This window comes from Podarcis melisellensis (assembly GCF_964234715.1).
Source record: "Podarcis melisellensis genome assembly, chromosome: 18".
Taxonomy (NCBI): Eukaryota; Metazoa; Chordata; class Lepidosauria; order Squamata; family Lacertidae; genus Podarcis; species Podarcis melisellensis.
The window spans coordinates 12,578,336-12,605,376 of NC_138536.1; the positions used below are offsets into that span (position 1 = coordinate 12,578,336).

General features: G+C 46.4%; 1 protein-coding gene across 7 annotated transcripts in view; it reads right to left on the reverse strand.

Annotated features, from left to right (window-relative positions):
• SLC5A5 (solute carrier family 5 member 5) overlaps positions 1–26,790 on the reverse strand; it is a 36,589-nt gene extending 9,799 nt beyond the window's left edge. The window contains exons 1-9 of one of the 7 annotated variants that reach the window (XM_081895543.1): positions 26,718–26,790; positions 20,482–20,593; positions 15,950–16,023; positions 12,396–12,666; positions 5,414–5,479; positions 4,555–4,606; positions 4,177–4,244; positions 2,002–2,156; positions 1,743–1,883 (exon numbers count right to left, since the gene is read on the reverse strand). In XM_081895543.1, the coding sequence (XP_081751669.1) occupies positions 1,743–1,883; positions 2,002–2,156; positions 4,177–4,244; positions 4,555–4,606; positions 5,414–5,479; positions 12,396–12,666; positions 15,950–16,023; positions 20,482–20,589 (935 nt within the window). In that variant the 5' untranslated portion in view covers positions 20,590–20,593; positions 26,718–26,790. Of the gene's footprint in view, positions 1–1,742; positions 1,884–2,001; positions 2,157–4,176; positions 4,245–4,554; positions 4,607–5,413; positions 5,480–12,395; positions 15,183–15,212; positions 15,275–15,949; positions 16,024–20,481; positions 20,594–26,717 lie in introns of those variants that run through there. The other 6 variants (XM_081895545.1, XM_081895548.1, XM_081895546.1 and 3 more) reach the window with 6 other exon arrangements.
• Between the last annotated feature and the right edge of the window lie 251 nt (positions 26,791–27,041).

The following is a 27,041-nucleotide window of genomic DNA, read 5'->3' on the forward strand; positions in this document are numbered from 1 at the left end:
GATTTGAACACAAGAGCCCTCTCTCCCCTCCTGTGGCATTAGCCCACCTCCCAGGGTCATGGGGGGGGGGGGTCAAATGAGGAGAACCAGGCAGGCTGTGATATAAATGCCCTGATGAAATGAAACACTGAGGTCTGGCACCTTGCCTGGTCTATGCAGGAAAGCCCTGGATCTCCCAGTCTGTCCCCAGCCAACCTCTTTATCAGCCCAGCACTGCTGATAGCTTTGTGGGGCTGTGGGATGGGCACCTGGGTGGGGTGGCCAAGAGGGTGCCCCCAGGTTATCGAGCCTCCCCAGGATACAGCTTGAGTCTATAGACTCAGGGACACGTAGCAACGCAACTCCCTGGCAGGATCTGCCAGGGGGATCTCAGAAGCCTCCGCCAGAGAAACAGCCAGCTGCTTCCGAGGAAATAGGAGACAAAAATGCAGCCCTTTGGGGGCGGGGAGTCTCTGTTCGCCCCAGTGCAAAAGTCACCTTGGATTATTCCCTATTAAGGGCTATGCGGGAGCATTTATAATGCCAAAATAGATGTCAAATTTACCCATCCCCAAATATAGGAAAGCTTTTATGCTAACCAGATTTAAAATTCTACCTTCCCTACTCCTCAGAGGCAGAAATAATAAGATCCCTGTTTAAAAGTGGTAATTTCCCTGTGACATGGGAAGTGGCAAAGTATTATTCCATTGCCCTTTTAATTACAACCTCCGCAAACAGCTCATTACCCCAATTCAGGGAGATCTGAAGCAGTCTATTTAAAATACCTATTATCAGATAGAAACCCTCTGAGTACACACAATGGAGCACAATTCTGTGCATCTGCTGTTACCCGCAGGGAAATCATGATAAATCAAGACAGCAAGCCTGAGAGAGGCATTATTATCATTCCTTTAATGAAATCTTGTATTTCACACACGTGGCTCTTCTTCGAATCATTTTAGGTAAAGGTAAAGGTACCCCTGCCCGTACGGGCCAGTCTTGACAGACTCTGGGGTTGTGCGCCCATCTCACTTAAGAGGCCAGGGGCCAGCGCTGTCCGGAGACACTTCCGGGTCACATGGCCAGTGTGACATCGCTGCTCTGGCGAGCCAGAGCTGCACACGGAAACGCCGTTTACCTTCCCGCTGGTAAGCGGTCCCTATTTATCTACTTGCACCCGGAGGTGCTTTCGAACTGCTAGGTTGGCAGGCGCTGGGACCGAGCAGCGGGAGCGCACCCCGCAGCAGGGATTCGAACCGCCGACCTTTCGATCAGCAAGTCCTAGGCGCTGAGGCTTTAACCCACAGCGCCACCTGTGTCCCTTCGAATCATTTTAGTAACAACTAAAATTCTAGCTGGTTGGCGACTCGTCTCCCTGCTTTTATCCAGCTTGTTCTTACAACTATTTTTAGCCTTTTTTAAACTGGTGGTCTATGGCTAACTCATTGATTGATTGATTGATTGATTGATTGATTGATTGATATTCCTTATGATGTATATCAGCCTCCACCACTTTGGGGATTCAGTTCCCTCTGGCCCCTCCAACATTTCTTCAGCTTTTCTCTATTTTCTATTAGTTCCCTCTGAAAGGGGGAACTGGGAAGCTTCTAGGAAAATCAGACACAAAAATGCACCCCTTTGGGGCCGGGGGTCTCTGCTTGCTCCACTGCGAAAAGATGCCCCAGGTTATTCCTTCTCATTTTCCTCCTGCGTCTAATGGCGATGCTTAAATGAGCCCTCCCTTCAGGTTTTCCCCAACTCACAATTTCGCCTCTCTCTCTGTCTTGCAGGCCACGTAGCGCTGGACCTGGGCCTGATTCACCCCGTACATGGAAAGCCAGACCATCGTCCCGCCAAAGATGAAGGTCCAAAAGGTGTAGCGGCTGCGAGGATCCAGGTTAAAGCTGGGGAAACAGAGAGGGAGGAATGAGGGAAGGAAGACCTAAGAATCACAACAGACTGCCTCTGGACCCCCCAGAGATGGCGCCGAGAGCTCTATAGTTTCCACAACCCAGGACGTACTCGTTGAAGTTGATCCGGGAGTTATTGTAGGCGATGGCCAGGACTTGTGCGGGGCTCCCCACCAGGATGCTCCCCTGGATCAAGATGGCGACAAACCCCGAAAGCATCACCACCACTTGGAAGACGTCCGTCCAGATCACGGCTTTCATTCCTCCCTGGAAGACGGAGGGGAAAGTTAGGGGCGCCCAAGTCGCCTGGCTGCAGAACGCACAGAGAAATAAACGTGTCGTGGCTGGTTTCCTCTTTCAAATGTCTCTCTCTCTGTCAATTATTTAATTAAATGCTAACATCTTTACATATAAATTCTACATTCCAAATTTGTTATGCATTTCTCTTTCAACTTTGACTTCTGGTCTTTCTCTCCACGCCATTCTTAATCCCATCCCATTTACAGAATGTATTCTATTTTTTTCTGCCAATTAATTTTTATTCATTTTCAAATTTAAAACACATCAAAACCAAATTAAAATTAATTTCATACAGGTTTCTGCAAAAACTTGTTTCCCACATACCCTTTTACATGCTGCTTATTTTACAGATATATCTCAAATTAACACCCATTTTTAAGCAAATTCCTTGTCCTTCAAGCTGTCCCTTTACCAACGCCTACATGTAGATAAAACAAAATTATATCAAAGTAACAACATACTGCATTTCACCCAAGACATATTCTCCTTTTTCATATATTATCAGTTCTCTGCTGCTGCTCATATTCCAAATCCTGCTCATAATGTCATCTGATTGTGATATTTTACAAATATTCCAAAATATTATTTCAAATATTCCATTCTTCCAGGATCAGTGCGTCATACTGATTTCTTATTTTTAAGAGTGGTTTTCTCGTTTTATATTATTATTTTATTTATTTTACTGATACTTTTGTTGCAAACCACTTGGAGAGCAGGTACCTAACGGAATGGGTCAGGGAGGACTTTGGCTCCCCCAGGTGGAGAGGGAGCCCCCAAGCACATCAATCACTTAGGATGGCAGTGCCTAACCTTTGGAACTCCCTGCCTCTTGGCACCAGGCAGGCGCTCTCCCTGCTCCCTTTTCGGCGCCTGCTAAAAACATCCTTGTTTCTCCAAGCCTACCTTAAGAAGGGTGAGGTCATAGTAACTAGTTTTAGAATTTTTATTTTAAAGCAGGCTTGTGCATTTTTACCCTCCAGGTGCTGCAACGATAAAACTGCTAGCACATTTGCAAAGCTAAGCATATGCCCCATCTTGCCCCTGCTTCCGCCCCTTTTGGTGATGTTTCCAGGTCACTTCCGGGATCAGTGTGTGTGTGTGAGGTTGCGCACAAACTGAATGTGCATAAATAGAAGTTAATTAATTGTAAAGAAAATTTGGGAAATGGGTTATAATGAATTGAAGAAAATGTTTAAAATGACATTTGCAAAAAAACCCAGAAGCATATTTGTTAGGGATTGTAGGACAAGACCTGCCAAGGAAAATAAGGAACTTATTTATGTATGCTACAATAGCGGCAAGAGTCTTGATAGCACAAGGATGGAAAGTTACAGATAGGTAGCCGTGTTGGTCTGCCATAGTCAAAACAAAAAAAATTCCTTCCAGTAGCACCTTAAAGACCAACTAAGTTAGTTCTTGGTGTGAGCTTTCGTGTGCATGAGCTTTCGTGTATCTGAAGAAGTGTGCATGCACACGAAAGCTCATACCAAGAACTAACTTAGTTGGTCTTTAAGGTGCTACTGGAAGGAATTTTTTTTGTTTTGACAAGGATGGAAGAATGAAGAAATCCCGACAATGGAGCAGTGGCAAGAGAAATTGATGAACTACACAGAACTGGCCAAATTGACATACAAAATGCGAGACAAGGACAACTGTGACTTCAAGGAGGAATGGGAACTTTAGACAACTTATTTAAAAATACAAAAAAAATGAACTGAACTCCTTGGCAGGTTTTGAATAAACATACACAAATTTATTGTTGATAACATGAAGGACAGATATGTAAGGATATATATAATTTTATAACATGCAGAGAAAATATGTGCAGCAAAATCAGGGAGAGGAGCTGAGGGAAGTCGGGGGAGATTACGTAGGTGATTGTATGGTTTGATAATTTGTTATTTGGAAATTGAGCACTAAAAATATTTTTTAAAAAAAGAAACTAATAAATGGAAATAAATAAATGAGCCCATCCAACCGTACTCACAATGGTTGTGTAGAAGGTGCAGATGATCCCCGTGGAGAGCAGGGAGGCCCAGATATCCAGCCCCGTCACTAGAGACATAACCAAGAGGAAAGGTTGGTCTTGAAGCTGCCAGCGAAAAGTGTTGCTCCTCAAAAGGGAAGGGTTGTGAGCTCAGGGGGTAGTTTTCAAGCAGAGGCTGGTGGGCCCTGCATGACCCCCGGGGACCCCTTCCAACTCTGCCATTCTACGAAGCTTGCTCCACCTTCCATGCGAGAGCCCTTCCACTATTTGCAGGCGGCTCTGGTGTCCAAGGTCTCCTCCAGGCTGAACGGACCCCACTCCCTCAACCCCTCCTCATCTGGCTTGCTCTCCAGACCTGAGAGACAACACGAGACTGACCTTGGTTGAGGATCAAGGCTGGAGCATAGATGACAATCCCGGTATACAGCATCTGTGTTGGATGGGGAGAAGGAATTGTTTCAACATCTGCATCCATGTCTTAGAAGAAGGAACTTTGGAGGAAACAGGGGTGGACTTTGGGCTTTCAAATTTCAACAGTGCCCTGTGCAATGCTAAAATTTGGTGCCCCCCCCACTTCTTGCACTCCATTCTACAGTGTTGCTTTGGTGTCCCCTGCAGCATAGCGCCCAGTTGTGCTACCCTAAACCCACCTCTCCTGCTTCTGGGAAACCAGTGGGGAGGGGAGCTTGTTGCAGCAGGAGGGGGGAGACCCCCTGGCTTCTTCACCAGCCAGACTCCTCTCTGCCTCTCGACCTCCTTCCTCTCCTGCTTCAGCTTCTACCTGCTCACTAATACCCTGTTACCTCTTCCGCTTCTCCCCCCCCCCCCGCCCACTGCTCCCTCTTCTCCCTCTGGCCACTCATTGTCGTCCCACCTGCAGTCCCTGGGCTCTGAGCCTTCTTCCCTTGGGGGTTCCCTAGCTGCTTCCTCTCCCCATTCCTCTGCATCCAACCAGTCCATGTCAACTGCCCAAGACTCCTCCCTTCCAGGGTTTTCCCCAAGCAACCAGAGACTAAGCCAACCTCCCCTCCACCCTCTTCATGCCTCTCCTGGTTCTGGGAGATCAGGCAGGAGGGGAGCTTGTCGCAGCAGGAGGGAGGAGACCCCCTGGCTTCTTCCCCAGCCAGACTCCTCTCTCCCCTTGACCCCGCCTCTCCTGCTTCAGCTTCTGCCCTGATTCTGGCCTCCTCTCTCCCACAGATTCCTTGCCCGCCCAGCAGACCCCCCAGCGACTTACCGTGGCAATGATATACTGGATCGTCCCACACAGGCGGACTGCTTTGGAGAACCTCATTTCCAGGTACTGCCGAGAGAAGATGGAGAGTTGAGAGGAGAGGGAGAAGAACACGTGGGATCTTTCCAAAGAGTCTCCACAGGAGATTCCTCTCAGAAGCGTGACTGCCTTGCTGGCAGAAGGTCTCAGGATCAGTCCCATGGTGGCATCTCCAAGTGGGACTGGGAAAGACCTCTTCTCTGAAGTCCGGGTGGTTCATTGCTGCCAGCCAGTGGAGACAGTACTGAGCTACATGGACTAGCAATCTAACTTGGTATGACGCAGATTGCAATTAAATCCCTCTTTTTTTCAGAAACATGAGGGCAGGAGCCTCATCTTGGTTTAAGAAGAATCCTAGAATTGTAGATTCAGGTAACATTGTAGTGTTGGAAGGGACCTCAAGGGCTATCTAGCCTAACCCCCTGCAGTGCAGGAATCATTTGCCCAACATGGGGCTCGAACTCATGACCCTGAGATAGAGAGCCTCATGCTCTTATCCACTGAGCCAAGGGCATGGAGAAGAAGGACCTTCGCTCAGCAGTCAAGCCCCTATATTTCATGCAGAAGGTCACCCAGGGGCATCTCCAGGAAGGGCTGCAGGGAGAGACCCCCCCAATCTGAAACCCTAAAGAGTCATAGCTGCCAGTCTGTCTAGACAACACTGTGGTGAATGGGTCAAGGCTACAAGGGAGATTCCTTTGTTCCTATTGAATCAATTGGCCATGGTTGCTTTAGCTGAGATCCCAGCCTTGCAGGGGGTTGGACTAGATGACCCTTGAGGTTCCTTCCAACTCTACAGTTCCATGATTCTAATAAGGGTGTGGACTAGAATCTTTTTAAAAAATTATTTTCAGTGGAAGGGTCACGGTTCAGCATCCTTGCAAGTAGAAGGTCCCCGATTCAGTCTCAAAGGGCCCCTCCAGTGAAGGCTGGTGGGGAAAGACTAGTGGTCTGGCACGGGTAGCCCATTCAGCAAAGCACGAGACTCCAAGCGTCATGGATTCGAGCCCCACATGGGGCAAAAGGTTTCTGTATTGCGTGGAGTTGGGCTAGGTGACCCCTGGGGTTCCTTTCAGCTCTACAATCCTCTGATTCTATGGAAGGATTCCAGCTGTTTCCATCATTCTTTCAGCTCAGCCATTCCCTGCCAAAGATAGTAAGCAGCCTTCGTTCCCGGCAGCATCTCAGCTGACTGCCTCCCTTGTTCCAAAACACACACACACATTTTGTTTATTGATTTTGCAAGCACACAGAGACACCCCACTGTGTGTGTGTGTGTGTGTTTTGCCTTTCACCCCATCTCTGATGATTTCCAGGAGGTCAAGAAGTGCAGGGATGGGGACTTTGCCCCTGAGCCTTCTCTCACCTCTAGCTCAACAGTCTGCGGTTTTGACCTGACCCAACAGGGGTTCCTCCGATGTTCTTACAGGTCCACCTGGATTATGAGGCAGCTTCCACGTTGCTGTGATGTCCTTGAGAGCTCCTTGTGGAACCAAGCTTCCACATCGGCTCATCTGCGGCACTACCATACGCAAATGCGCACCACATCCTTCCATGGCTGGCTTCCTCAACCCACCTGAGATGCCTTCACTCCAGAGCTACATGGCTCTCTGCCTCTTTGAAAGCCCTTGAGGGTGCTTCTTGGCTCCCTGCCCAGCCATGCAAGCAAAAGCATCCAATCTGTGATGGTGGCTTTTGCGTCAGGTGAGGCCTGGCTGCCTGGCTTTCATGTGAGAACACAGGTCCAAGGAGCCCATCTACTCCTTCACCCTGTCCTCACAGTGGCCAAAGACCCCTAAGAATCTAGGTAGACTGCTTCTGGACTTGGAAGTTCCATAAGAAGATAACCAGAGCCAGCTGGATCAGGCCAACGGAAGCCCATCTAGCCCAGGGTCCTGTCCTCACGGTGGCCAAATACCCCATAGAACCTGGGAATCAGGATAGACTGCCTCTGGGCCTGGAGGCTCCACAAGAGCACGAGAAAAGCCTGGCTGCTGGATCAGGCCCAGCATCCTGTCCTCACAGTGGTGCACCAGATGCCCCAAAGGGAAACCCGCAAGCAGGATTCAAGAGCATCTCTCCCCTCCTGCTGTTTCCAGCATGGCTGACTCCAAACGGGTATGCATACCGCCAAACATTTTGTGAATCTAAGTTTGGCCTCATTGAGGGGCAGTATTTCAATATGAGTAGGAAAATGAGAATACCCCTAAACATATATTTTTTAAGAAAAAAATCACTGTTTAAAGCCATCCAGTTTGGAATCCCTCACTCCCCCCTGTGGCAGGGAGTTCCACAGTTCAACTATGTGGTGTGTGAAGGCGGTTTCTTCGCTTATCTGACCTCAGTTTCCGTTGCCTACAAGTTCTTGTGTTGCAAGACAGGTAGGGAAACTCTCAACCCGCTTTCGCAATCCAAACCACTTTGCAAGATTGGCAGTTCCTAAACCCCAATTTCTTTAAAAATAGTAATAATCCCAGCTAACTGCAGGCTGCTATGCAATGCAAACAAGATGACTGCAGGGCTTTGGGACACCGCAGTGTGATCCCAGGGATCTAGTCCAGATGCGGAGGATTGCGGTAAATCTGAAGTCAGACCTGAGGTTCACTCCTTGAGTCATTTGTTGATCTGCCTGACAGCACCAAACGTCTCCGAGGCAAACAATATAATCCTGTATATGCAACATTCCTCTAAATGTGCACTTTCAGACCACCAAGTGTCCCTATTTTCCAGGGAAACTCCCTGATTTACAGAAGCCGGCCCGATTTCTGATTTGATCCTGAAATGTCCTGCTTTCCTTTGGGCGGAGGAAGAGGAGTGCGGGGGGAGTGCACCGCCCCCGGCAGCGCGATCCCGGTGGAGGGGTGCCATCACGGCTGCTCCCCCCGCCCACGCTGGGCGCCAAGCCCCCGGGACGCATGCCAGCTCCCCCCCTGCCTGCCCTTTGCCCCCCCCCCCCGGTGCCGGAGCATGAAACTCCGCCACTGTTTAGAACGTCCCTATTTTCTCTGGAGAAATGTTGGGGGGTCTGGAGTTATGCAACCCCCGAGCCAAGGAGATAAGTCACTAGACAACCTTTGGACAACATCTGAATGCAGCCCTGGATAGGGAAGCCTTTTTTTAATGTGTAATGTTTCATTATGTTTTATATATGTTGGAAGCTGCCCAGGGTGCCTGTGATATAAATGGTGGGTATAAATAATAAAATTAATTATTATGGTATTATTGTTATTGTTATTATTATTTAATAGGGCATGCCTGTTTCATCAGAGAAATGTTGGAGGTTTTGTACTTAGCTGGAACACAGGAAGCTACATTACACCCAGTCACACCTTTGCTATATCACAGAATCCGAGAATGGTAGAGGGGGAAGGGAAGGGACCCCCAGAGGTCATTCAGTCCAACCCCCTTCAATGCACCACCAGCCTTTGGGTGAACAGCCAGACCCACTGACCCACTGTGCCACATGGATTCATGGGTGAATATAACATAGGAAAATGTATTCTGATAGCTCTGCAGATAGAGCATAAGAGCCTTAATCTCTTAGAATCCTAGGCGTCGCTACAAGTCTAGGATTCTAAAAGTGATAGCAAAAATGTGTTTATTGGGAGAAATCTGCTCTAAAGTATTAGTAAAATTGCATGTGGTGGCAGGGTTAAAAAAAAAGAAAATAGCAAATTGCTGCAAAAACGGGGTTTTAGATCAGAAGCACGAGGAGCCTAACTGAGGAGAGAGCTCCAATGGGCTACGTTTGCTTTGTAAATTTTACACACGTTGGCAGATTCCTGGCCAACATTCCCGGAGTGAGAACAAGGCTGCCTCTGCTGCCAAAATCTCTTCTCAGCTGGTCTGGATATGTTTGCTCTGCAAGAGGGTGCTCAGACAGGGCTGATTCAAAAGTCAAGAGGTGGTTTGTTTTGGGAGTCTCAAGATACGCTAGGAAAACACCCTTATCCTGCCATCTGGTTCGGGAGAGGCCTCTGCAGCGCATGGGCATGTGCGCTGGAAACATGCATGTGGTCACGTGGGTTTGGAAAACCAAGCTGGGCCTGGAGATCGTGAGCAGAGGAGCATTTTTCTTCCTCTGTCCTAACACTAGAACTCAGGGAACACTAGAAGACCCTCCACAATTTAAGCTGGAAGGTGTGCAGAGGAGGGCAGCTGAGATAATCAAGGGTCTGGAAACCAAGCCTGATGAGGAATGGTTGAGGGAGTTGGGTTTGCAGCCAACCTTTTGCAAAGCTCAGCTTCATGGGCAGCTCAGCTCTTGCAACACACATCCAAAGCAATAGCTTGGCCCAAGGGGTTCATCTTCCATGAAGTCTTGTGTCCAGATCCTGGAGATTAGTACTTCTACTATTCTGCCTTGGCCAGACCACTCCTGGGATATTGTGTCCAATTTCGGGCATCACAATTTAAGAAGGACATTGACAAACTAGAACATGTGCAAAGGAGGGCAACCAAGATGGTCAAATCCAGGCCTTATGAGGAATGGTTGAAGGAGCTGGGTATGCTTAGCCAGGTGAAGAGGAGACTGAAGGGAGACAGGAGCCATCTTCCAATATCTGAAGGCTTCTCACATGGAAGAGGGAGCCAGCTTGTTTTCTCCTGCTCTGGAGGGCAGGTCCCAAACCAATGGCTTCAAGTTACAAAAAAAGGAGATTCCAACTAAACATCAGGAAGAACTTTCTGACAGTGAGAGCTGTTCAACAATGGAACTGTCTCCCTCAGGACACTCCTCCTTTTTTAAGCAGAGGTTGGGTGGCCATCTGTCATGGATGCTTTAGCCGAGATTCCTACATTATACGGGGTTGGACTAAACGACTCTCAGACCCCTTCCAATGCTATGATTCTAAGGCAGCTTCCTGTGTTCCTAATGCCCCTTTGAACATAAAAAGACCCCTCCTGGATCAGGCAAATGGTCCACCTAGTCCAGCCTCCTGTTATGGGAAACCCGCAAGTGGGATGTGAGTGCAAGGATCACCCAGTGTTAGGGTCAAGGTGATGGACAGCCTTGCCTCTTACTCTGTTTGGTTTCAGGTTGTTTTGAGCAGGCAACACAAATCATCTGGCATGTTTTTAACTGTGCCAAAGTGACACAAGCACCCAAACAAAACCACAAGGTCCACAGGAGACGGTGCAAAGATTAGTGCTGTGCAAGAGGACTGACCTCGGTTTATCCTGAGGTCACTTTGCTGCTGGAAGGCTGGGAGCAAAGCAGCTAAAGTTCGCTCAGAGCTCCTTCTCTCACCCGCAGAGCAGCAGCCAGAAACCAGTTAAGCCTCCCTACACTGAGGTTGCAGTAACCAAAATGGAATCTCTAGTTGCCTTTGGGGGCAAGACGGCTCTAAAATCTTATTTTGTCAAATGATGGGCTGACAGTGCTTGATTCTCAGTTAAACATCTGACTAGTTCCGAGGACGACCCTGAACTGGGTTAAGAGCTGTGATAACTTAAGGAAAGTCACTTGATCCAGGAACAGTCTGCATATATATTAGCCTCTATACCAGAGACATGGACCATTCATAATGTAAGAATATTCTTCTCAACTCTGAGCAGGGCGGCGGGGGGGGGGGGGAGACAAGCAACAACAATTCACTATTGCATTGCTCACTGATCCTGCTCAGGCTGCACAGAAAAGGCATTTTGGTTCCAGAAATTCGTTCCAATTGTGCAGATGAAATATAACTGATAAAATTCTACAGGATGGGGCATCAGTGAGTGAAAACAGTGCAGATCCAGGGATCCCCAGATGGTGGAGATGTCAGGGAGGAAGTCTCAAGGTGCTTCACATGGTCAAACCACAATAAACACTTCACCTCTCCAATCTGCAGAACTGGACAGAGCCCAGCCCCCTGTTCTCACAGGGGCCAAATGCCCCATAGAACCTAGGAATCCAGAGAGATTGCCTCTGGCCTGGGAGGTTCCTTAGGGACATAAGAGCCAGGCAGCAGCTGGACCTGCCAAAGGGGCCCATCCTGCCCTTCCTCCTGCCCCGATGGGAAGCCCACAAGCAGGAGTCTGGCAACTCCCTGCCAAGAATCACTCACAGATGCCTGTCCAAACTCTCATAGATATCTCCTAGTTGGAAGGAGCCCTGTTTAAAGACCTTCAATGGAGCATAGAATCATAAATAGCTCCAAGGGTCCTCCTAGCCCAGCCTGCTGCAACGCAGGAATCACAGCACAATCTAAGACCTGGAAGAGACCAGGGTTCAAGTCCTCCCACTCAGCCATGAAGTCCACTAGGAGTGACCTGGCGGGCACTGACCTACCTCACAGGGTTGTTGTGGGGATTAAATGAGGACCAGGAGCTGGAAGAGACCTGGGTTCAAGTCATAGAATTCTAGACTTGTAGAGTTGGAAGGGACCCCGGGGGTCATCTAGCCCAACCCACTGCAATGCAGGAATCTGGGGCTTGAACCTGCAACCCTGAGGCTCCTGCTCTACTGACTGAGCTAGGAAGAAAGCTCAGTGGGAGCGACCTTGGGGGGCAGCCTCTGGCTCTCAGCCTGCCCTACCTCACAGGGCTGTTGTGGGGACTAAATGAGGAGTGGAAGAACCACCATGTGCGTCAGTTTATCTTGGGACAGCAATGCAACAAAGCAATCAAGAGATCAGGAAGAAAGAGTCTTTAAGCAAGATTGGAAAAGTTTTCTGGAATATCTAAAAAAAATATTTTGAACGGATTAAGACATTAGTAGGTTTAGAGTAAATTTAGCAGTGTAAACTTAACAGAGAAGATTGAAAAAGAAAAGAACACAGATTGATTGGAACATGCAGTGGGAAAGGATAACTAAAATGCATGACACGTTTGATCCTTTTACATGGTTTTGTATGCTTCATGGTATTTTATGCACTGTGATTTGCTGCAAAAAATTGTAAAACTCAAAAACTGATGAATATATTTTTAAAGAATTGCAATAAAGCCAACTAAGCAATAAGCTCACCTCGTAGGTGCTGGTGAGGCCGAGGCGGTAGAAGACGGGCAGGAAGAGGTAAGCGGTCAGGAGTGTGTTCAGCAGCTGCCCCAAGCACATCCACAGGAACTTCACCCCATAGCGATAGGCCTCGGCCGGGACCCCCAGAACCTGGATGGCCGACATGAAGCTGGCAGACAGGGAGAGCCCCACGGGGATGGCGGACATCTGCCGCCCCCCTGTGAAGAAGTCCTCAGAAGTCTTCTGGCCTCCTTTGGAGAGGGCATAGAAGAGGCCGATGCTGGTGGAGATGAGGAGCATCAAGGCAAAGACCCCATAATCCCATAAACTGAAGGTGAGCATCTCTGCTCGGAAGACCTCTAAACCGCCTCCTAGCGCCATATTGGGCAGCTGAGAGGACCAACGCCACAGCAGATGGAGAGAGCAACCCTTGGTGGGTCCAGGGGAGAAAGGAAAAGGAGGAGGACTTGGAGGGTTGGAAGGACAACAGCAGAGGGAAGAGAAATGCGCTTCAGTCCTTGGGGAGAAGGGAGTAAAGGTCGAACTCTGCTCAGCACAGGAAGTGGGGTGAAAGAGAGGGGGGAGGGATGGAGAGAGAGAGAGAGAGAGAGAGAGAGAGAGAGAGAGAGAGAGAGAGAGAGAAAGTCTCCACAAATTACTATTCACAAGATTTGGAGGTGCCTGGATAGCAAACAACTTAACCACAAGATGTGATACATTAGAATAGCAAAACGTTTGCAGGCAAGGAAGAAAGGAGCAAAGGTTTTATTTAAACAGAAACAAAAAAAGTGTGGAAAGCAGGAAGAGAGCCCCCCACCCAAGGAAGGGCGAAGGAATCAAGCCAGGAAAATAAAACCCACCCAAAATCTCTCAGGGATAAAAAGTCAGCAAAGACACACACACACACACACACAACCCCACCAGAATTGCTGTTTGCAAAGTAGGAATCAAATAAGAAGATAACCTATATCTTGCAATTATAGAGTCTACTCTATCCTCTCTGCCACTGTCTCTTGAAAATACGAAAATCTGGTTTAGGTGATAGCAACAGTTCAAAAGGAAATGAATGAATAGACGAGCAAAGGAGCCAGGTGGATAAAAAGGGAGAAAGTGAGCGATTTGTCCTGTGAGGTTCAGCGAAGAGGCTGAGATCCTGAGGTGAGAGGAAAAAGAGAAATTCGGCTTAGAAGAAGCAAAAGAGGAAGCCGAGAGAGGAATTGCCCGGGTTGCAAAGGCGAGATCAGCTGTTCGCAGAGCTTCCTTGCAAGCCACCTGCCAGGACTTTTATGAAGCCGGAGATGAGAGAGGGAGGCGGCACCCTTTCCCGCCCCCGCCCCCCGATCCCTTTCTTCTTTATCAAAGGTGATCTGTTTGGTGGAAAGAAGGACCCGGGCACCTGCAATTCTGGCTCCAGGTTCCCTCTCTTTCTCCCCCCCTCTTTTTCTCTGCACCCTTTCAGCCCTGAGATCAGGAAGCCCAGGCGCAAAAATAACCTGGGGTTTCTGCAAGAGGAAGTCTTCCAGAGGGCGAGGTCATGGGCGTAGGCAGGGGGCAGCTGGCCACCCCCTAAATCAAGGAAACACATAAAAATACTTATCTAAAAGTAGAAATGATCAGAATATTGGAAAATGAAATGCTTGCTGAGAGGTTTTTAAGCCAAGGTTGGGTCTGTCAATGGTGCTTGAGCTGAGATTCCTGCCTTCCGAGGGGGCTGGACTAGATGACCCCCAGGGTGTCCTTCCAACCTTGACATCTGTCAAGCATCCATGACGGCCATATTTCAAAAAGTGAAAATCCGGACACAAAAAGAGTTTTTGAGCTCTTTTCTCAGATAGTCAGTGATTTCCACTCAGACGCTGTTTACAAGGGCTGAACACCGGCTATTTCCTTTCTTTTTAAATTTATATTCCACCCATCTGGGTGGATTTCCCCAGCCACTCTGGGTGGCTTGCAAGCATATATAAAAACACAAAATATCCTATAGAAGCAACAAGCAAAGCTGCTCAGTTGCAGGTATGGGGTAGAATCTTCATTTTTCCGGCATTTGAAAGCAGAGCTACCTATTTGCAAATGAAATTCGCAGAAGAGAGAAAGATGAGTTTGTTAGGGAGAAGTGTCCTAACTAACACCTAACACTGAAAGCAAATTTCATAAAATCATAGAATTGTAAGGTAAAGGACCCCTAGACAGTTAAGTCCAGGCAAATTCAAGTGTGGGGGTGCGGCACTCATCTCACTTTTCAGACTGAGGGAACCAGCGTTTGTCTGTAGACAGAAGGGATCTCAAAGGGTCATCTAGTCCAACCCCCTACAATGCAGGGATATTTAAAGCACAGGATTCCCGAATCCTGGGAACTGTAGTGTGTTAAGCAAGCTGGGCAAGGCAGCTCTGTGAGAGGGAAAACTGCAGTTCCCATGGTAATGATGTATGAACTTCAAATGTATGGTTTAGATCTGCCTCAAGTGAAATGATGTCGCAAAACATTGAGAAAGTCACTTACCAATAAACAAATAGTCTATGGGGGGGATTATGAACACATTCCACCAACCCTGACGGCTTCAGCAGAGGATTCAATAAATTCATGGAGGAGAGGTCTATCAGAGGCTGGTCTCGTGTTTGAATCCTGCTTGTGGGCCAGATGGGCCCCCATTGGCCTGATCCTAGAGGCTTGTGCCTTTATGAAACCTCCAGCACCAGAGGCAGTCTATCTCGATTCCTTAGGGTTCCTTAGGGGCATTTCCATGGGGCATCTCCCATGGGGCAGCCCTTCAGATCTCCTATCACCCATCGCCTGCCAGCCCACTGGCATCTCTTAGGCACACACACCTTCAGGAAATGAGGGAGTTCAGAAGAAGGCCAGCTCTCTGCACTCCCCATACCTGCACAACCTGCAAGAGAAAAAAGCCCCACATCTCTGGGTTGTGTTATTGTGCAACCAGGAAATTTCTCTTTTCCTTCTGCACGCACTGTAAGCCTTCTTGCATCTTTCAGAAAGGACCCAGTCACCTGCAAATAAATATTGTACTCTATTTATTTTTTTAAAAAAAATGCAAACACATCCCTTCCTTGTAGAGGGTTCAGCTAGATGACCCTTGGGGTCCCTTGGTGGCTACTGGCTGTTGCTCTCCCAGCACCTGCCCTTTCACTCCCTGCCACCTGAATAACCTGCAAAAAGGCCCAAAATCAGTAAGAACAGTAAGTCTAGGGTTGCTCAACAATGACCTTGCCAACTTTTTGTCTGGATTTTCATAATTTGAAATATGCCAGCCCTACTCTCACATGACGTCTTGCCTGCAGCTGCTGAATTGTGTGCCTGCCTCTCTTCGAAATCCCTTCCTTACTCAAACAGCCCCAACAAAACAAAACAGAAAGTTTGTGGAGAGAAATGTGTCATCATAGACACGGGCTGGAAAATTCCCCAATTGCTGCAAGGCCCACGCAGTCAAGTTGCATGCATGGGATTTGGCACACTTAGAATCACTGGAAGGGACCAGGTCACTTGAGAGCTTTTTTAAACAATGAGATTGGAAAAGAAAAGAAAAAAGACTGTTACATTAACATACCTGAATATGCAGGTGTGTATATTCTTATTATCTGTACAGCTGGAAGGGACCCCGAGAGTCATCCAGTCCAACCCCTGCAAGACAGGAATCTCAGCTCAAACTTCCAGGAAAGATGGCCAGCCAACCTCTGCAACAATTGTCAGTAACCTAATACTGTATTTTCTGTGTAAAACTCATTCCCAATATCATGGTATTTATCCAAAGGAAGTCTGCCTCTGTAAGCAGTCCATTCATACGCTGCCAATAGTGTCATGTTGTCGAACCATTGATGAAGGAATAGGGCCCTCGTATTTACAGAACAGCCTCTCCTGGTCTGCCCCACAGAGGACCTTAAGGTCCATGAAGAACCATAGTTTAGAGGTCCCAGGCCCTAAGGAAGTCAGGCTATCCTCCACCAGGGCCAGGGCCTTCTCAGTGATGGCTCCGACCTGGTGGAATGCTCTGTCCCAGGAGACCAGGGCCCTGCAGGATTTAAGCTCCTTCCGCAGGGCCTGTAAAACAGAGCTATTCCACCTGGCTTTCAATTTGAACTTAGCCTGATCTTTTATTCCCCTTCCTTCCCTCCCTCTCCCCTATTTATGAAGATTCCCCGCTCTGAGACCCCACAGCTAATTCTCCCCTGGTCTCCTCGCTGGCCCAAATAGGACTAATTTAGCCAGTTAGCCCTGGCTAAATAAACATCTAATGTTTATTTGATGGATTTTCCCCCTAAACTGATTTTTGAATTCTGAGTTTATTGTTGTTCATGGTTTATACTGTATTTTATGATGTTTTTTGTTGCATCAATTAAGTGGTTTAAATTTGTTGTTAGCCACCCTGAGCCTGGTTTTCTGAACCGGGAAGGGCGTGGTATAAATAAAAAATTATTCTTATTCTTCTTATTATTATTCCAATTCATCCATATCAGTCTCTTGGCCACCACTGGGCAGCCTAGAATCCGTTTTTGCTGTTGTCAATTTCCATACAATGAGTATATGGAGAGTAAGGAATATTGTGTGTAGTTCTGGATGCCTCAGCTCAGAAATCCAATGCTTTTGAACCTCATTCTGAGGAGAAATCTGCAAAATAACTAAGCATGTATTAGGAGCCTCTCCAGAACCAGCCCTACTAAATATTTTTCAAGATGACAATGCACACTAACATTACAAAAAAAATCATAAGCTACTTGCAGATAGGAGTGTCATAACTAGACATTAGAAAGCCCTGTCAGGAGTGAACATGGGCCACTGGTACAAAACTGTATGAGAAACAACCCTACTAGAGGGGGACATAATCCACAGAATCTAAGTAGGAAGGGACCCTGAGGGTCATCCAGTCCAACCCCCTGCAATGCAGGAATAGGCAGCTGTCCTTTACAGGAATCGAACCTGCAACCTTGGCATTTCTTTTTACCCTTTCTTTCTTTCTCTTCCCTCTTTCTTACTCTTTTTCGTCCCTCTTTTCCTTTGATAAGATATTTAGATTCAAGTTTTAGTTTGGGGTGGGGAAAAGATATTTTTGTGCATTTTTTCTTCATACTCTAACAAATAAATAAACAAACAAACAAACAAACAAACAGAAATCAGAAACATCCTTGCTAGAAAAGCTAAACAACAAACTGAAATCAGCACAAATGAAAGAGGATGGTGTCACCCTGTTGTGGCTCCCCTTTATTATATATACAGCCCCAAAAGACAACAACCTAAGCCCCCTGACAGCATGGTTAGCTTGACCCAACAACCTTCATCCCACAGAGAGACAAAAACTCAGTACACGCAGCCGCATGTGACAGAATGAATCCTCACAATTATTATGTGTCCAAGAACAGTTGCAGCAGCTGGGGATGTTTAGCCTGGGAAAGGAGAGCCATCTTCCAATAGCTCAAGGGCTGTCACAGGGAAGATGGAGCAAACTGGTTTTCTCCTGCTCTGGAAGGTAGGACTCGAACCCATGGCTTCAAGTAACAAGAGAGGAGTTTTTAACTCAACATCAGGAAGAACTTTCTGACAGAAAGAGCTGTTTGACCATGGGATGGAAGGTGGCAGACTCTCCTTCTGGGAGGTTTTTAAGCAGAGGGAGATTCCAGGATTGCAAGGAGGTTGGACTAGATGGCCCCTGGGGTCTTTTCCAACTCTACAGTTCTATGATTCTATGATGCCACGCACAACCTGCCCTTTGAGCAGCCTGCTTTTCCCGTTCAGGAACAGCAGGTGGCGAAGGAAGGATGCTGGTTTCATGCAAGGGGGCACTTGGGGAAGGGCTTGAATGGCAGGATCTCTCCCACCCTGCAGGTAGAATCTGAATGAAGAGCATCAGCCTGGTGGAGCAGAGGATGGAGAAGAAGTCAGGATTCGTGGCCCTCTCCAAAACAACACATGAACCAAAACTTCTCTATCCTTCAGGAAAAAAATTGTGCCTCTCCGAATTTTTGCAATGAATCTGCAGCCAAAGAAATGTGTAGATTAGGGGGAAATGTGCATTTAAAAATGCAGGTAGGTATCTGCAAAAATAACATACAGGAATGCATTGCATATGGGCTTGCAGGAAGGTGCTTATTAGGAGAAAGGCAGGCTGGAATTCTGATGGATTTTCACAAGGACTTTAAAAAAATGGAGCAAACATTTCCCAAAAATCTGGCAAACAAAATGGAGGGTTGGGAAAACGTGGAACTGAGAGTCCTTGAAACTGACAGGCTTGTCCTTCCGCATATGATGATAATGATGGTGATGATGATGATAGTGATAAAACATAAGACATTAAAAGCTTCCCTAAACAGGGCTGCCTTCAGATGTCTTCTAAAAGTCTGGTAGTTGTTGTTCTCTTTGAGACCTGGTGGGAGGGAGTTCCACAGGGCAGGCGCCACCACCGAGAAGGCCCTCTGCCTGGTTCCCTGTAACTTGGCTTCTCGCAGTGAGGGAACTGCCAGTCAGATAGTTGTTTATCTCCTTGACATCTGACGGAAGGGCTTTCCACAGGGCGTACTGAGAAGGTCTTTCAGGACCGGTGTTATATGGTCTCGGCAGCCACATACGAAATGGAGCATCATTTACTAGAAAGGCCTTTGGTCTGATATAACTTATGGCCATGATGTAATGAACCACATCCTGACTCTAGTCCTCATGAGAAAGCAAATGTCGCTGAGTCATTGATCAGGGTCTGCGGACTTTCCTCTGTCTACCGAAATAAATGTTTTCTCTTTTTTTAATCCCCATGTCGCTAGTCCTCATGAGAAAGCAAATGTTGACGCGTCATGCCTAAGGCTTGTGGACGACCTCTGAACTAAATGTTCTTTTCATTTTCCCTCAGTCGCCATGAAGAAACATTTCCTCCTTCTCCCTGAGAGTTTCCCATCTCTTAATCATCTTTCCCTTCCACACCCTAGAGAATAAACGCATCTCCCTCCTTTCTGCTGCATCACTCTGTGCACCTTTGTTCCCCAGGTGCCAAGATCAATAGCGCTTGCATAATCCATAATCCAGGCTGGGTGGGTGGGAAAGCCATGGGGGGCCCTTACACGCAGGGTGTGCCCGCCTCGCAAGGAAATACTTTTAACCCCGCAAGAAAGATCAGGGTGCCAGAGGCAGCGGGGAGACTGAGAACCCCACACTCCTTATGGTGGACGTCTTTCATTGCTCAAGATTTTGCTATGATAAAGAAGCAGAAGAACCCAAGAAGTGCCTGGCTGCTGGATGAGACCCAAAGGGCCTGGACAGCTCAGTTGGTAGAGCAGGAGACTCTTAATCTCAGACTCTTGATCTAGCCCAGTGGCCAAATACCAGTCTATGATTCTATGGCCATAACAGATTGGAGAACTGGGCCAAAACTAACAAAATGAATTTCAGCTGTCCCTCCAAGTGGCCCTGTTTTCCAGGACAGTCCCAGATTTACAAAATCAAATCATTGTAGAGTTGGATGGGCCCCCAATGGTCATCTAGTCCAACCCCAAAAGCAGCTGTCCCAGTTTCTGATTTGATCCTGGAATGTCTCACTTTTCCTTATGGTGTCCCTATTTTCATTGGAGAAATGTTGGAGGGTATGGAGTTCTGCAGCCCCCGAGCCAAGGAGATGAGTAACCTATATAAGACACCAGAAGGCAGTCCTGGATAGGGAAATTTTTCAATCTTTTATTATGTTTTTATGTATGCTGGAAGCCGTCCAGAGTGGCTGCTGCATCCCATTCAGATGGGTGGGGTATACATAATACTACTACTACTATTATTATTATTATTATTATTATTATTATTATTGAATAGGACGTCCCAATTTCCACTGGAGAAATCTTGGAGGGTATGTTTCAATGGGGACAAATGTACGGTTCTGCACTTAGGCAGGAAGAACCAGATGCACCAATATAGGACGGGGACACCTGGCTTACTAACATTACATGTGAAAAGGATCTCGGGATCTTAGTAGACCGCAAACTTGACATGAGTCAACTGTCTGATGCAGCACCAAAAAATGCTAATGCTATTCTAGGCTGCATCAAGAGAATTCTAGTGTCCAGATCAAGGGAAGTCATAGTGCCATTCTATTCTGCCTTGGTCATCCCCTACCTGGAATACTGTGTCCATTTCTGGGTTCCACAATTTAAGAAGGATGTTGACAAGCTGGCTTTGACAAATCTTCCTCTTCACTAAATGTCTTGCAATATCCTCTTTCATTCATCTACAAAAACAGTTCAAAGATTAATCACAATTGCCATAGCTAGCTGATTTTCTTTTCATGCATATCGTGGACATCGTAGATTCCAACAGTTTATTCTTTTCCATGTTCTGGAACGACTTTTCCCTGCATTGCAGGAAGAAGAAGAAGAAGAAGAAGAAGAAGAAGAAGAAGAAGAAGAAGAAGAAGAAGAAGAAGAAGGAGGAGAAGAAGATTTTAAAATTTTCATTTTAGCGGTGGTGGTGGGCAAATTACCACCCATTCTGGGATGCTCTGTGAGCAAAGGGCTTTGCACCCGTCTGTTGGCACCCTCTTTCAATAGCTTTTAATATCTCCAGTCCGAAAAGAGAAAAAGAGGCATGAAGGCAGGGAGGGGAGTTTGCTGTGCCCAAAACTTTGCTCCTGCCTGCAGACGCTGGGAGAAAGATCTGATTGTTTTGCATGAAAAGCCGAGGTTTGCCCCGACAGGAGATGAGAAGCGATCAAGGGCATAGTGACCTGATGCCAAGGAGGTGGTGTGAGGGGCTTGGGCGTTCCAAGCCAGAGACCTTTCGTTACCTGCATATGAAAAAGATTAGCAAAGGACATGGCATCTCAAAGCCTGGATAGCTCAGTTGGTGAGAGCGTGGTGCTGATAATGCCAAGGTTGCAGGTTCGATTCTTGCCTTGCAGGGGGTTGGACTAGATGACCCTCAGGTTCCTTTCCACTTCTACGATTCTATGAATCCAGTTCTCTCCACAGCCACCAATCTGCCAATGGTGTGGCTCTGCGTAAGGCAGCTTCCCTACTCCCCCATCAGATGGGAGGGATATTATTATTATTATTATTATTATTATTATTATTATTACTATTATTATTATTATTATCCTCCAGGATTACCTCTTCACAAACTCAGCCCTGCACTACAACTCCCAAATCCCATGGAACTTCAGCTGGGTGCTCAGCCCTCTTGCTCCCAAGTCCTGCCTCTTTGTCGCCTCCTTGCTTCCTCCCAGCAATTGCCTCACACTGTAGGCTCCCTGGGGGCAGAGACCTGTCGGGTTTCCTGCTTTTGCAATTTGTAATCTGCAGATTGGGGAGCCTGTCAAAAAGCTGAAGACAGATGCAACATCACCCTCTCTCCTCTGCCCAGGGGCAAAGCGGATGCGGCACAAACAAACATCCCCAGATTCAGTGAAGTAAGAGCCCCGCTCAATCTGGGTCAAACCAAACTGGGTCAGCAGGGCCAAAAGGCGGAGATCCCGCTAAGTCAAGCAAGAGAGAGCAGGGCATGCCAGGGCACGAACTCTGAACTGCGAGTGCTGCACCAATTATTTTTAAAGCAATATTATGTTTTTACACAATGGGAAACATGTGATTTCACATTCTTGGGGCATGTACATCCATGTTGCGGATTAACCCAGGGCTCGGTCTCAGGTTCTGACCGCCCCCCCTTTTCTGAAGCTTCCTGGGTGGTTTTGGTTGTGCTTCAGACATAGACATAGAATCATGTTGCTGACAAGGACACCAGTGGTCATCTAGTCCAACCCCCTGCAATGCAGGTGCCCAAGGTGGGGTTCAAACCCGCAACCCTGTGATTTCAATCCCATCTCATTGCAATCAGGAGCCACAGAAATGCAAAACTGGTTTCATAAGCCCATGGGGGACCTAGATCTAAGTTTCCTTAAACTGCAGCCACTCCTGCCAATTGATTTTGAAACCAAGGGACGTCTTGGTTTGTGTGGCATGGTCGTCAACGGTCAGCTTTTTTTTAAAAAAAGAAAAAAACTTCCATTGGGCTAGTGGAAGAAGTTGATATATGAAAATGATATATAGGTGGTACATGACCCCAGTCAAGTTTGCAAAAATATACCATTTGTCTGATAATAAATGTTGGAAATGTAAAGAAACTGAAGGAACGTTCTTTCACCTCTGGTGGACCTGCCCTGGAGTTAAGGCTTTCTGGGAAATGATATATAATGAGTTGAAAAAGGTATTTAAGTATACCTTCCCTAAGAAACCAGAGGCCTTTCTTTTAGGCATCGTCGGCCAGAGGGTGTTAAAGAAGGACCGAACATTTTTTATGTATGCAACAACAGCAGCAAGGATACTTGTCGCCAAGCATTGGAAAACTCAAGATTTGCCCACACTGGAAGAATGGCAGATGCAACTAATAGACTATATGGAGCTAGCAGAAATGACTGGCAGAATCCGAGACCTGGGAGAAGAGGCTGTGGAGGAGGACTGGAAGAAATTTAAGGACTATTTACAAAAATCTTGTAAATTGTATGAGTGTTAAGAAAGATGCAAGATTATAAATAATATGGCACCATTAAGTTAGTCGAAAGGAATATGAAGATAAGTGAAAACATAAGAAAAGATAAATTTTGGATAAATATTATGTTAAGGTTTGGGTAAAATTATCTAAAATTAGGGACACAATATTGGAAAATTATAAAATAAGAATTGAAACAAGGTGATAAATTGCTGGGTAAAGTTTGATAAACTTGGAACGCAGAAACGAGAGACGTGAGGAAGTCCAATGAAGCGAAGAAAATATGGCTATTGTAAAGTTACATGTTATTTTGTTTGTTTTTTCTATTGTATTAAGAAAATCTTTCATAAATATCTTATAAAAAAAAGAAGTTTCCTTGAGCAAATATGTGAAAGTCCTTTGTTTGAGCTCAAGCCATTGCCACTGCACAGAAGCATCAAGAGATGTGGGCGTCATTTTTCTTGCATTCTCTTGGCTGCCTAGAAGCAAATACCGTATGTTGTAATCAGCCCCCAGTTGTTTTGTTTTCAAAGCTCTTAGAGGAATTCTGCAAGAATCTGTGTGATCTGCTCTTACAATGTCCCACACTGGCAATTTTTGGGGGGAGGCAGACCCTCCACGTGTCCCTATTTTCCAGGGACAGTCCTGGATTTACAGAAGCCATCCCGGTTTCTGATTTGATCCTACTTTCCCATTGGACATCCCTATTTTCATCAGAGAAATGTTGGAGGTTATGGAGTTATGTGACCCCCAAGCCAAGGAGGTAAATAACTATACCTTTAGAAGACATCTGAAGGCAGCCCTGTATAGATAAGTTTCTTAATTCTGTTGGGAGCTGCCCAGAGTGGCTGGGGAAACCCAGCCAGGTGGGCGGGGTATAAATAAGGTAAAGGTAAAGGTACCCCTGCCCGTACAGGCCAGTCGTGTCCAACTCTGGGGTTGTGCGCCCATCTCACTTAAGAGGCCGAGGGCCAGCGCTGTCCGAAGACACTTCCGGGTCACGTGGCCAGCGTGACAAAGCTGCTCTGGCAAGCCTGCACCAGTGCAGCACACGGAAACGCAGTTTACCTTCCTGCTATAAAGCGGTACCTATTTATCTACTTGCACTTAAGGGTGCTTTCGAACTGCTAGGTTGGCAGGCGCTGGGACCACGCGGGGATTCGAACCGCCGACTTGACAATCGGCAAGTCCTAGGCGCTGAGGTTTTACCCACAGCGCCACCCGCGTCCCTCCAGGGTATAAATAATAAATTGTTGTTGTTATCCTCTTATATATGTTGGAAACCACCCAGAATGGCTAGGGCAACTCAGGCAGATGGGTGGGTAGTATTGTTGTTGGTATTAAAGACATCCCTGTTTTCATCAGAGAAATGTTGGAGGGTATGGAGAGGGTAATAGAAACAATTAACTTGACCGGACAGAAAAATTCTTTGATGTTAATTACTTTATTTATTTTTTAATCTTAACCTTTCTTCATAGGGGAGTTGCTCCAATCCCTGGATCATTTGGGTTGCTCTTTTCCAAAACTTTTTTCAAATCCTGAATATCGTTTTCCAGAGGAGGCGACCAAAACTGACCACAGCATACGTTTCAATGCAGCCTCGCCATAGATTTGCATAATTGCATTGCTAGGCTGCCAATTTTGTTTTCGATTCCTTTCCTAATGAAAGGAAAACACCTTTTGCAAACAGATGAAATCAAACAATGCAGCTGCCTTCTTCCTGGTCCTGGTTCAGAGTCAACATGGGAAGGTGCCACTTGAAAAAATCTGACACCTATTTTCCCCCCTGGGCGATGCAAACACCCAGGTGCCTCTGACCCCCAAAGAACTTTTGACACCCACTAGAGGCGGGTGCACAGAGCCAAGGGGATAAATTGGAGGCACCCAGATGTTTTGCACATGCAAGGAGAGGCCAGGAGGGAGCTGCTATTAAAAAAACCATGAGGGTGCACACACATAACAGACACAAAATCCGCAGGAAACCAATCCTTCACCTTTCAGAATTTATGAAATATTCTCTGAGGAAATCACACTTTATTTTAGCACACAGAAGCTGTACTGGCAACTCCCAGACCCACCAACATTTCTCTGTTGAAAATAGGGACGTCCCATTCCATAATGATAATTTTACTATTTACACCCCACCCATCTGACTGGGTTCCTCAGCCACTCTGGGCAACTTCCAACATATATAAAAAACATAGTGAAGGAGAATGTGGGTTGAAGGAGAATTATATGAAAATAATGTACCAGTGGTACTTAACACCTATAAAATTAGCAAAGATGTATAGAATTGCTTCAAATGTATGTTGGAAATGTAAGGAGAAGGAAGGCACATTCTACCATAGGTGGTGGACGTACAAGATAACAAAAGCCTTCTGGGAAATGAATATATTGAGTTGAAGAAATGTTTTAAATGATGTTTGTAAAAAAAACCAGAGATACCAAAGGAGCAGAATCGACTATTTATGTCTTTCTTTCTTTGGTGATCACTCATAGCCAAGTAAGATTGTCTGCCATAAACATGGTTTTAAAAGTGAGTCCGTAAGTTACTGTGGAGGCCAATTCTGGATCCACACGTCCTTCCACAGTGGGGACATTGGTTTCCAGGCAGGAGTTGATCCCGGTGAGAGTTTGCCAAGCGTGCCTTCCTCTTAGCCTGTTTCTCCCTTTTGTCCTGAGTTCGAGTGTCTTCAAAGCCCATGACACCTTTGGGAAAGGCTATTCTCCAATTGGAGCACTCACAGGCCAGTGTTTCCCAATTGTTGGTGTTGATACTACTTTTTTTTAGGTTTGCCATGAAAGAGTCTTTAAACCTCTTTTGTTGGCCACCAGCATTGCACCTTCCATTTTTAAGTTCGGAATAGAGTATTTGCTTTGGAAGACGATCATCAGGCATCCGCACAACATGACCAGTCCAACGAAGTTGATGTTGAAGAATCATTGCTTCAACACTGGTGATCTTTGCTTCTTCCAGTACACTGGTATTAGTTCGCCTGTCTTCCCAAGTGATGTGTACAATTTTTCAGAGACACTGTTGATGGAATCTTTCGAAGAGTTGGAGATGGTGTTTATAGATTATGCCGAAATGGCGAGAATGACCGGGAGAATCAGAAACCAGGAAGAGAAGAACTTTAAGAAGGAATGGGAAAAAATTATAACGTATTAAGAGAACACTGTACACAACTAAAAACTTTGGCAGGATTTGAGTAACACTTGTGTTAAAAAACTAAGGGAAAGAATGGATTATTATTATTATTATTTAAATAGAGAAAATAAGTGAAGTTGTTGAAAAATATTGATAATGGTAACCATGGAAGGGCAGAGGGGAGTCAAAGGATTCAGGGAATCCTAAATGATGATGTTAATGTTTAATGTTTGAATTTAAATTTGCAATGTAAAACTTAGTAATAATAATGAAACATGAAATGTGTTTTTTCCCCCAAAAAGCCCTCTCTATACAGCGTTACCTTTAGATGTCTCGGTGCTTGATAACTCCAGACCCTCCCACATTTTTCCAATGAAAATAGGAATATCCTAAGGAAAAACAGGACATTCTGGAATCGAATCAGAAACCAAAATGGCTTCTGGGTCTGTCCCTGGAAAACAGAAGCACTGGACGGTTTGCTGTACTAATAACTCCAAATATTTCCTCTGCAGAAGGAAATATGTTGTAGTGTAGCCTTTTGGTGGGAAGAGAGATTATAAAAAAAGGTTTTGAGGCTTGAGGCCTGGTTGAGGGGAGGGTGACTACACAGGTTTTTAGGGTATCCTAACCTGTCCTCCTTCATTAGAAACCTTTCCCATTAGACAAATCCTTCAAATCTTGTCTTAAGGACACATTTTGTGTATGAATAGAGGAGGTCTGTTACCTGAATTCCAGAACTAAGGTATCTGCCATCTCAAAAGACTGGCCAGGTCATGGAATGAGCGGCCATCGTCAGGCGAGCCGTACGCTCAAATTTCTGTTGCAGATGCAGATTTCTGTGTGAGGCTTTTGGGTGGTCTTTGGCTGAGGGGCAAGGCAAATGCAAAAGTCTTTAAAAGTTCCTGCGCAGCTTTGTTGGGGGTCGTCACTTCCTTGCAAAAGAGCAGGAGACTTAGTTGCAACAGGAAAATAAAGGTCTTCTTTGCTTTCCTTCTGCTGGTTCCGGCCTCCATCCCTTCTTCTCTGACCCATCATGGACTTAGGGGAG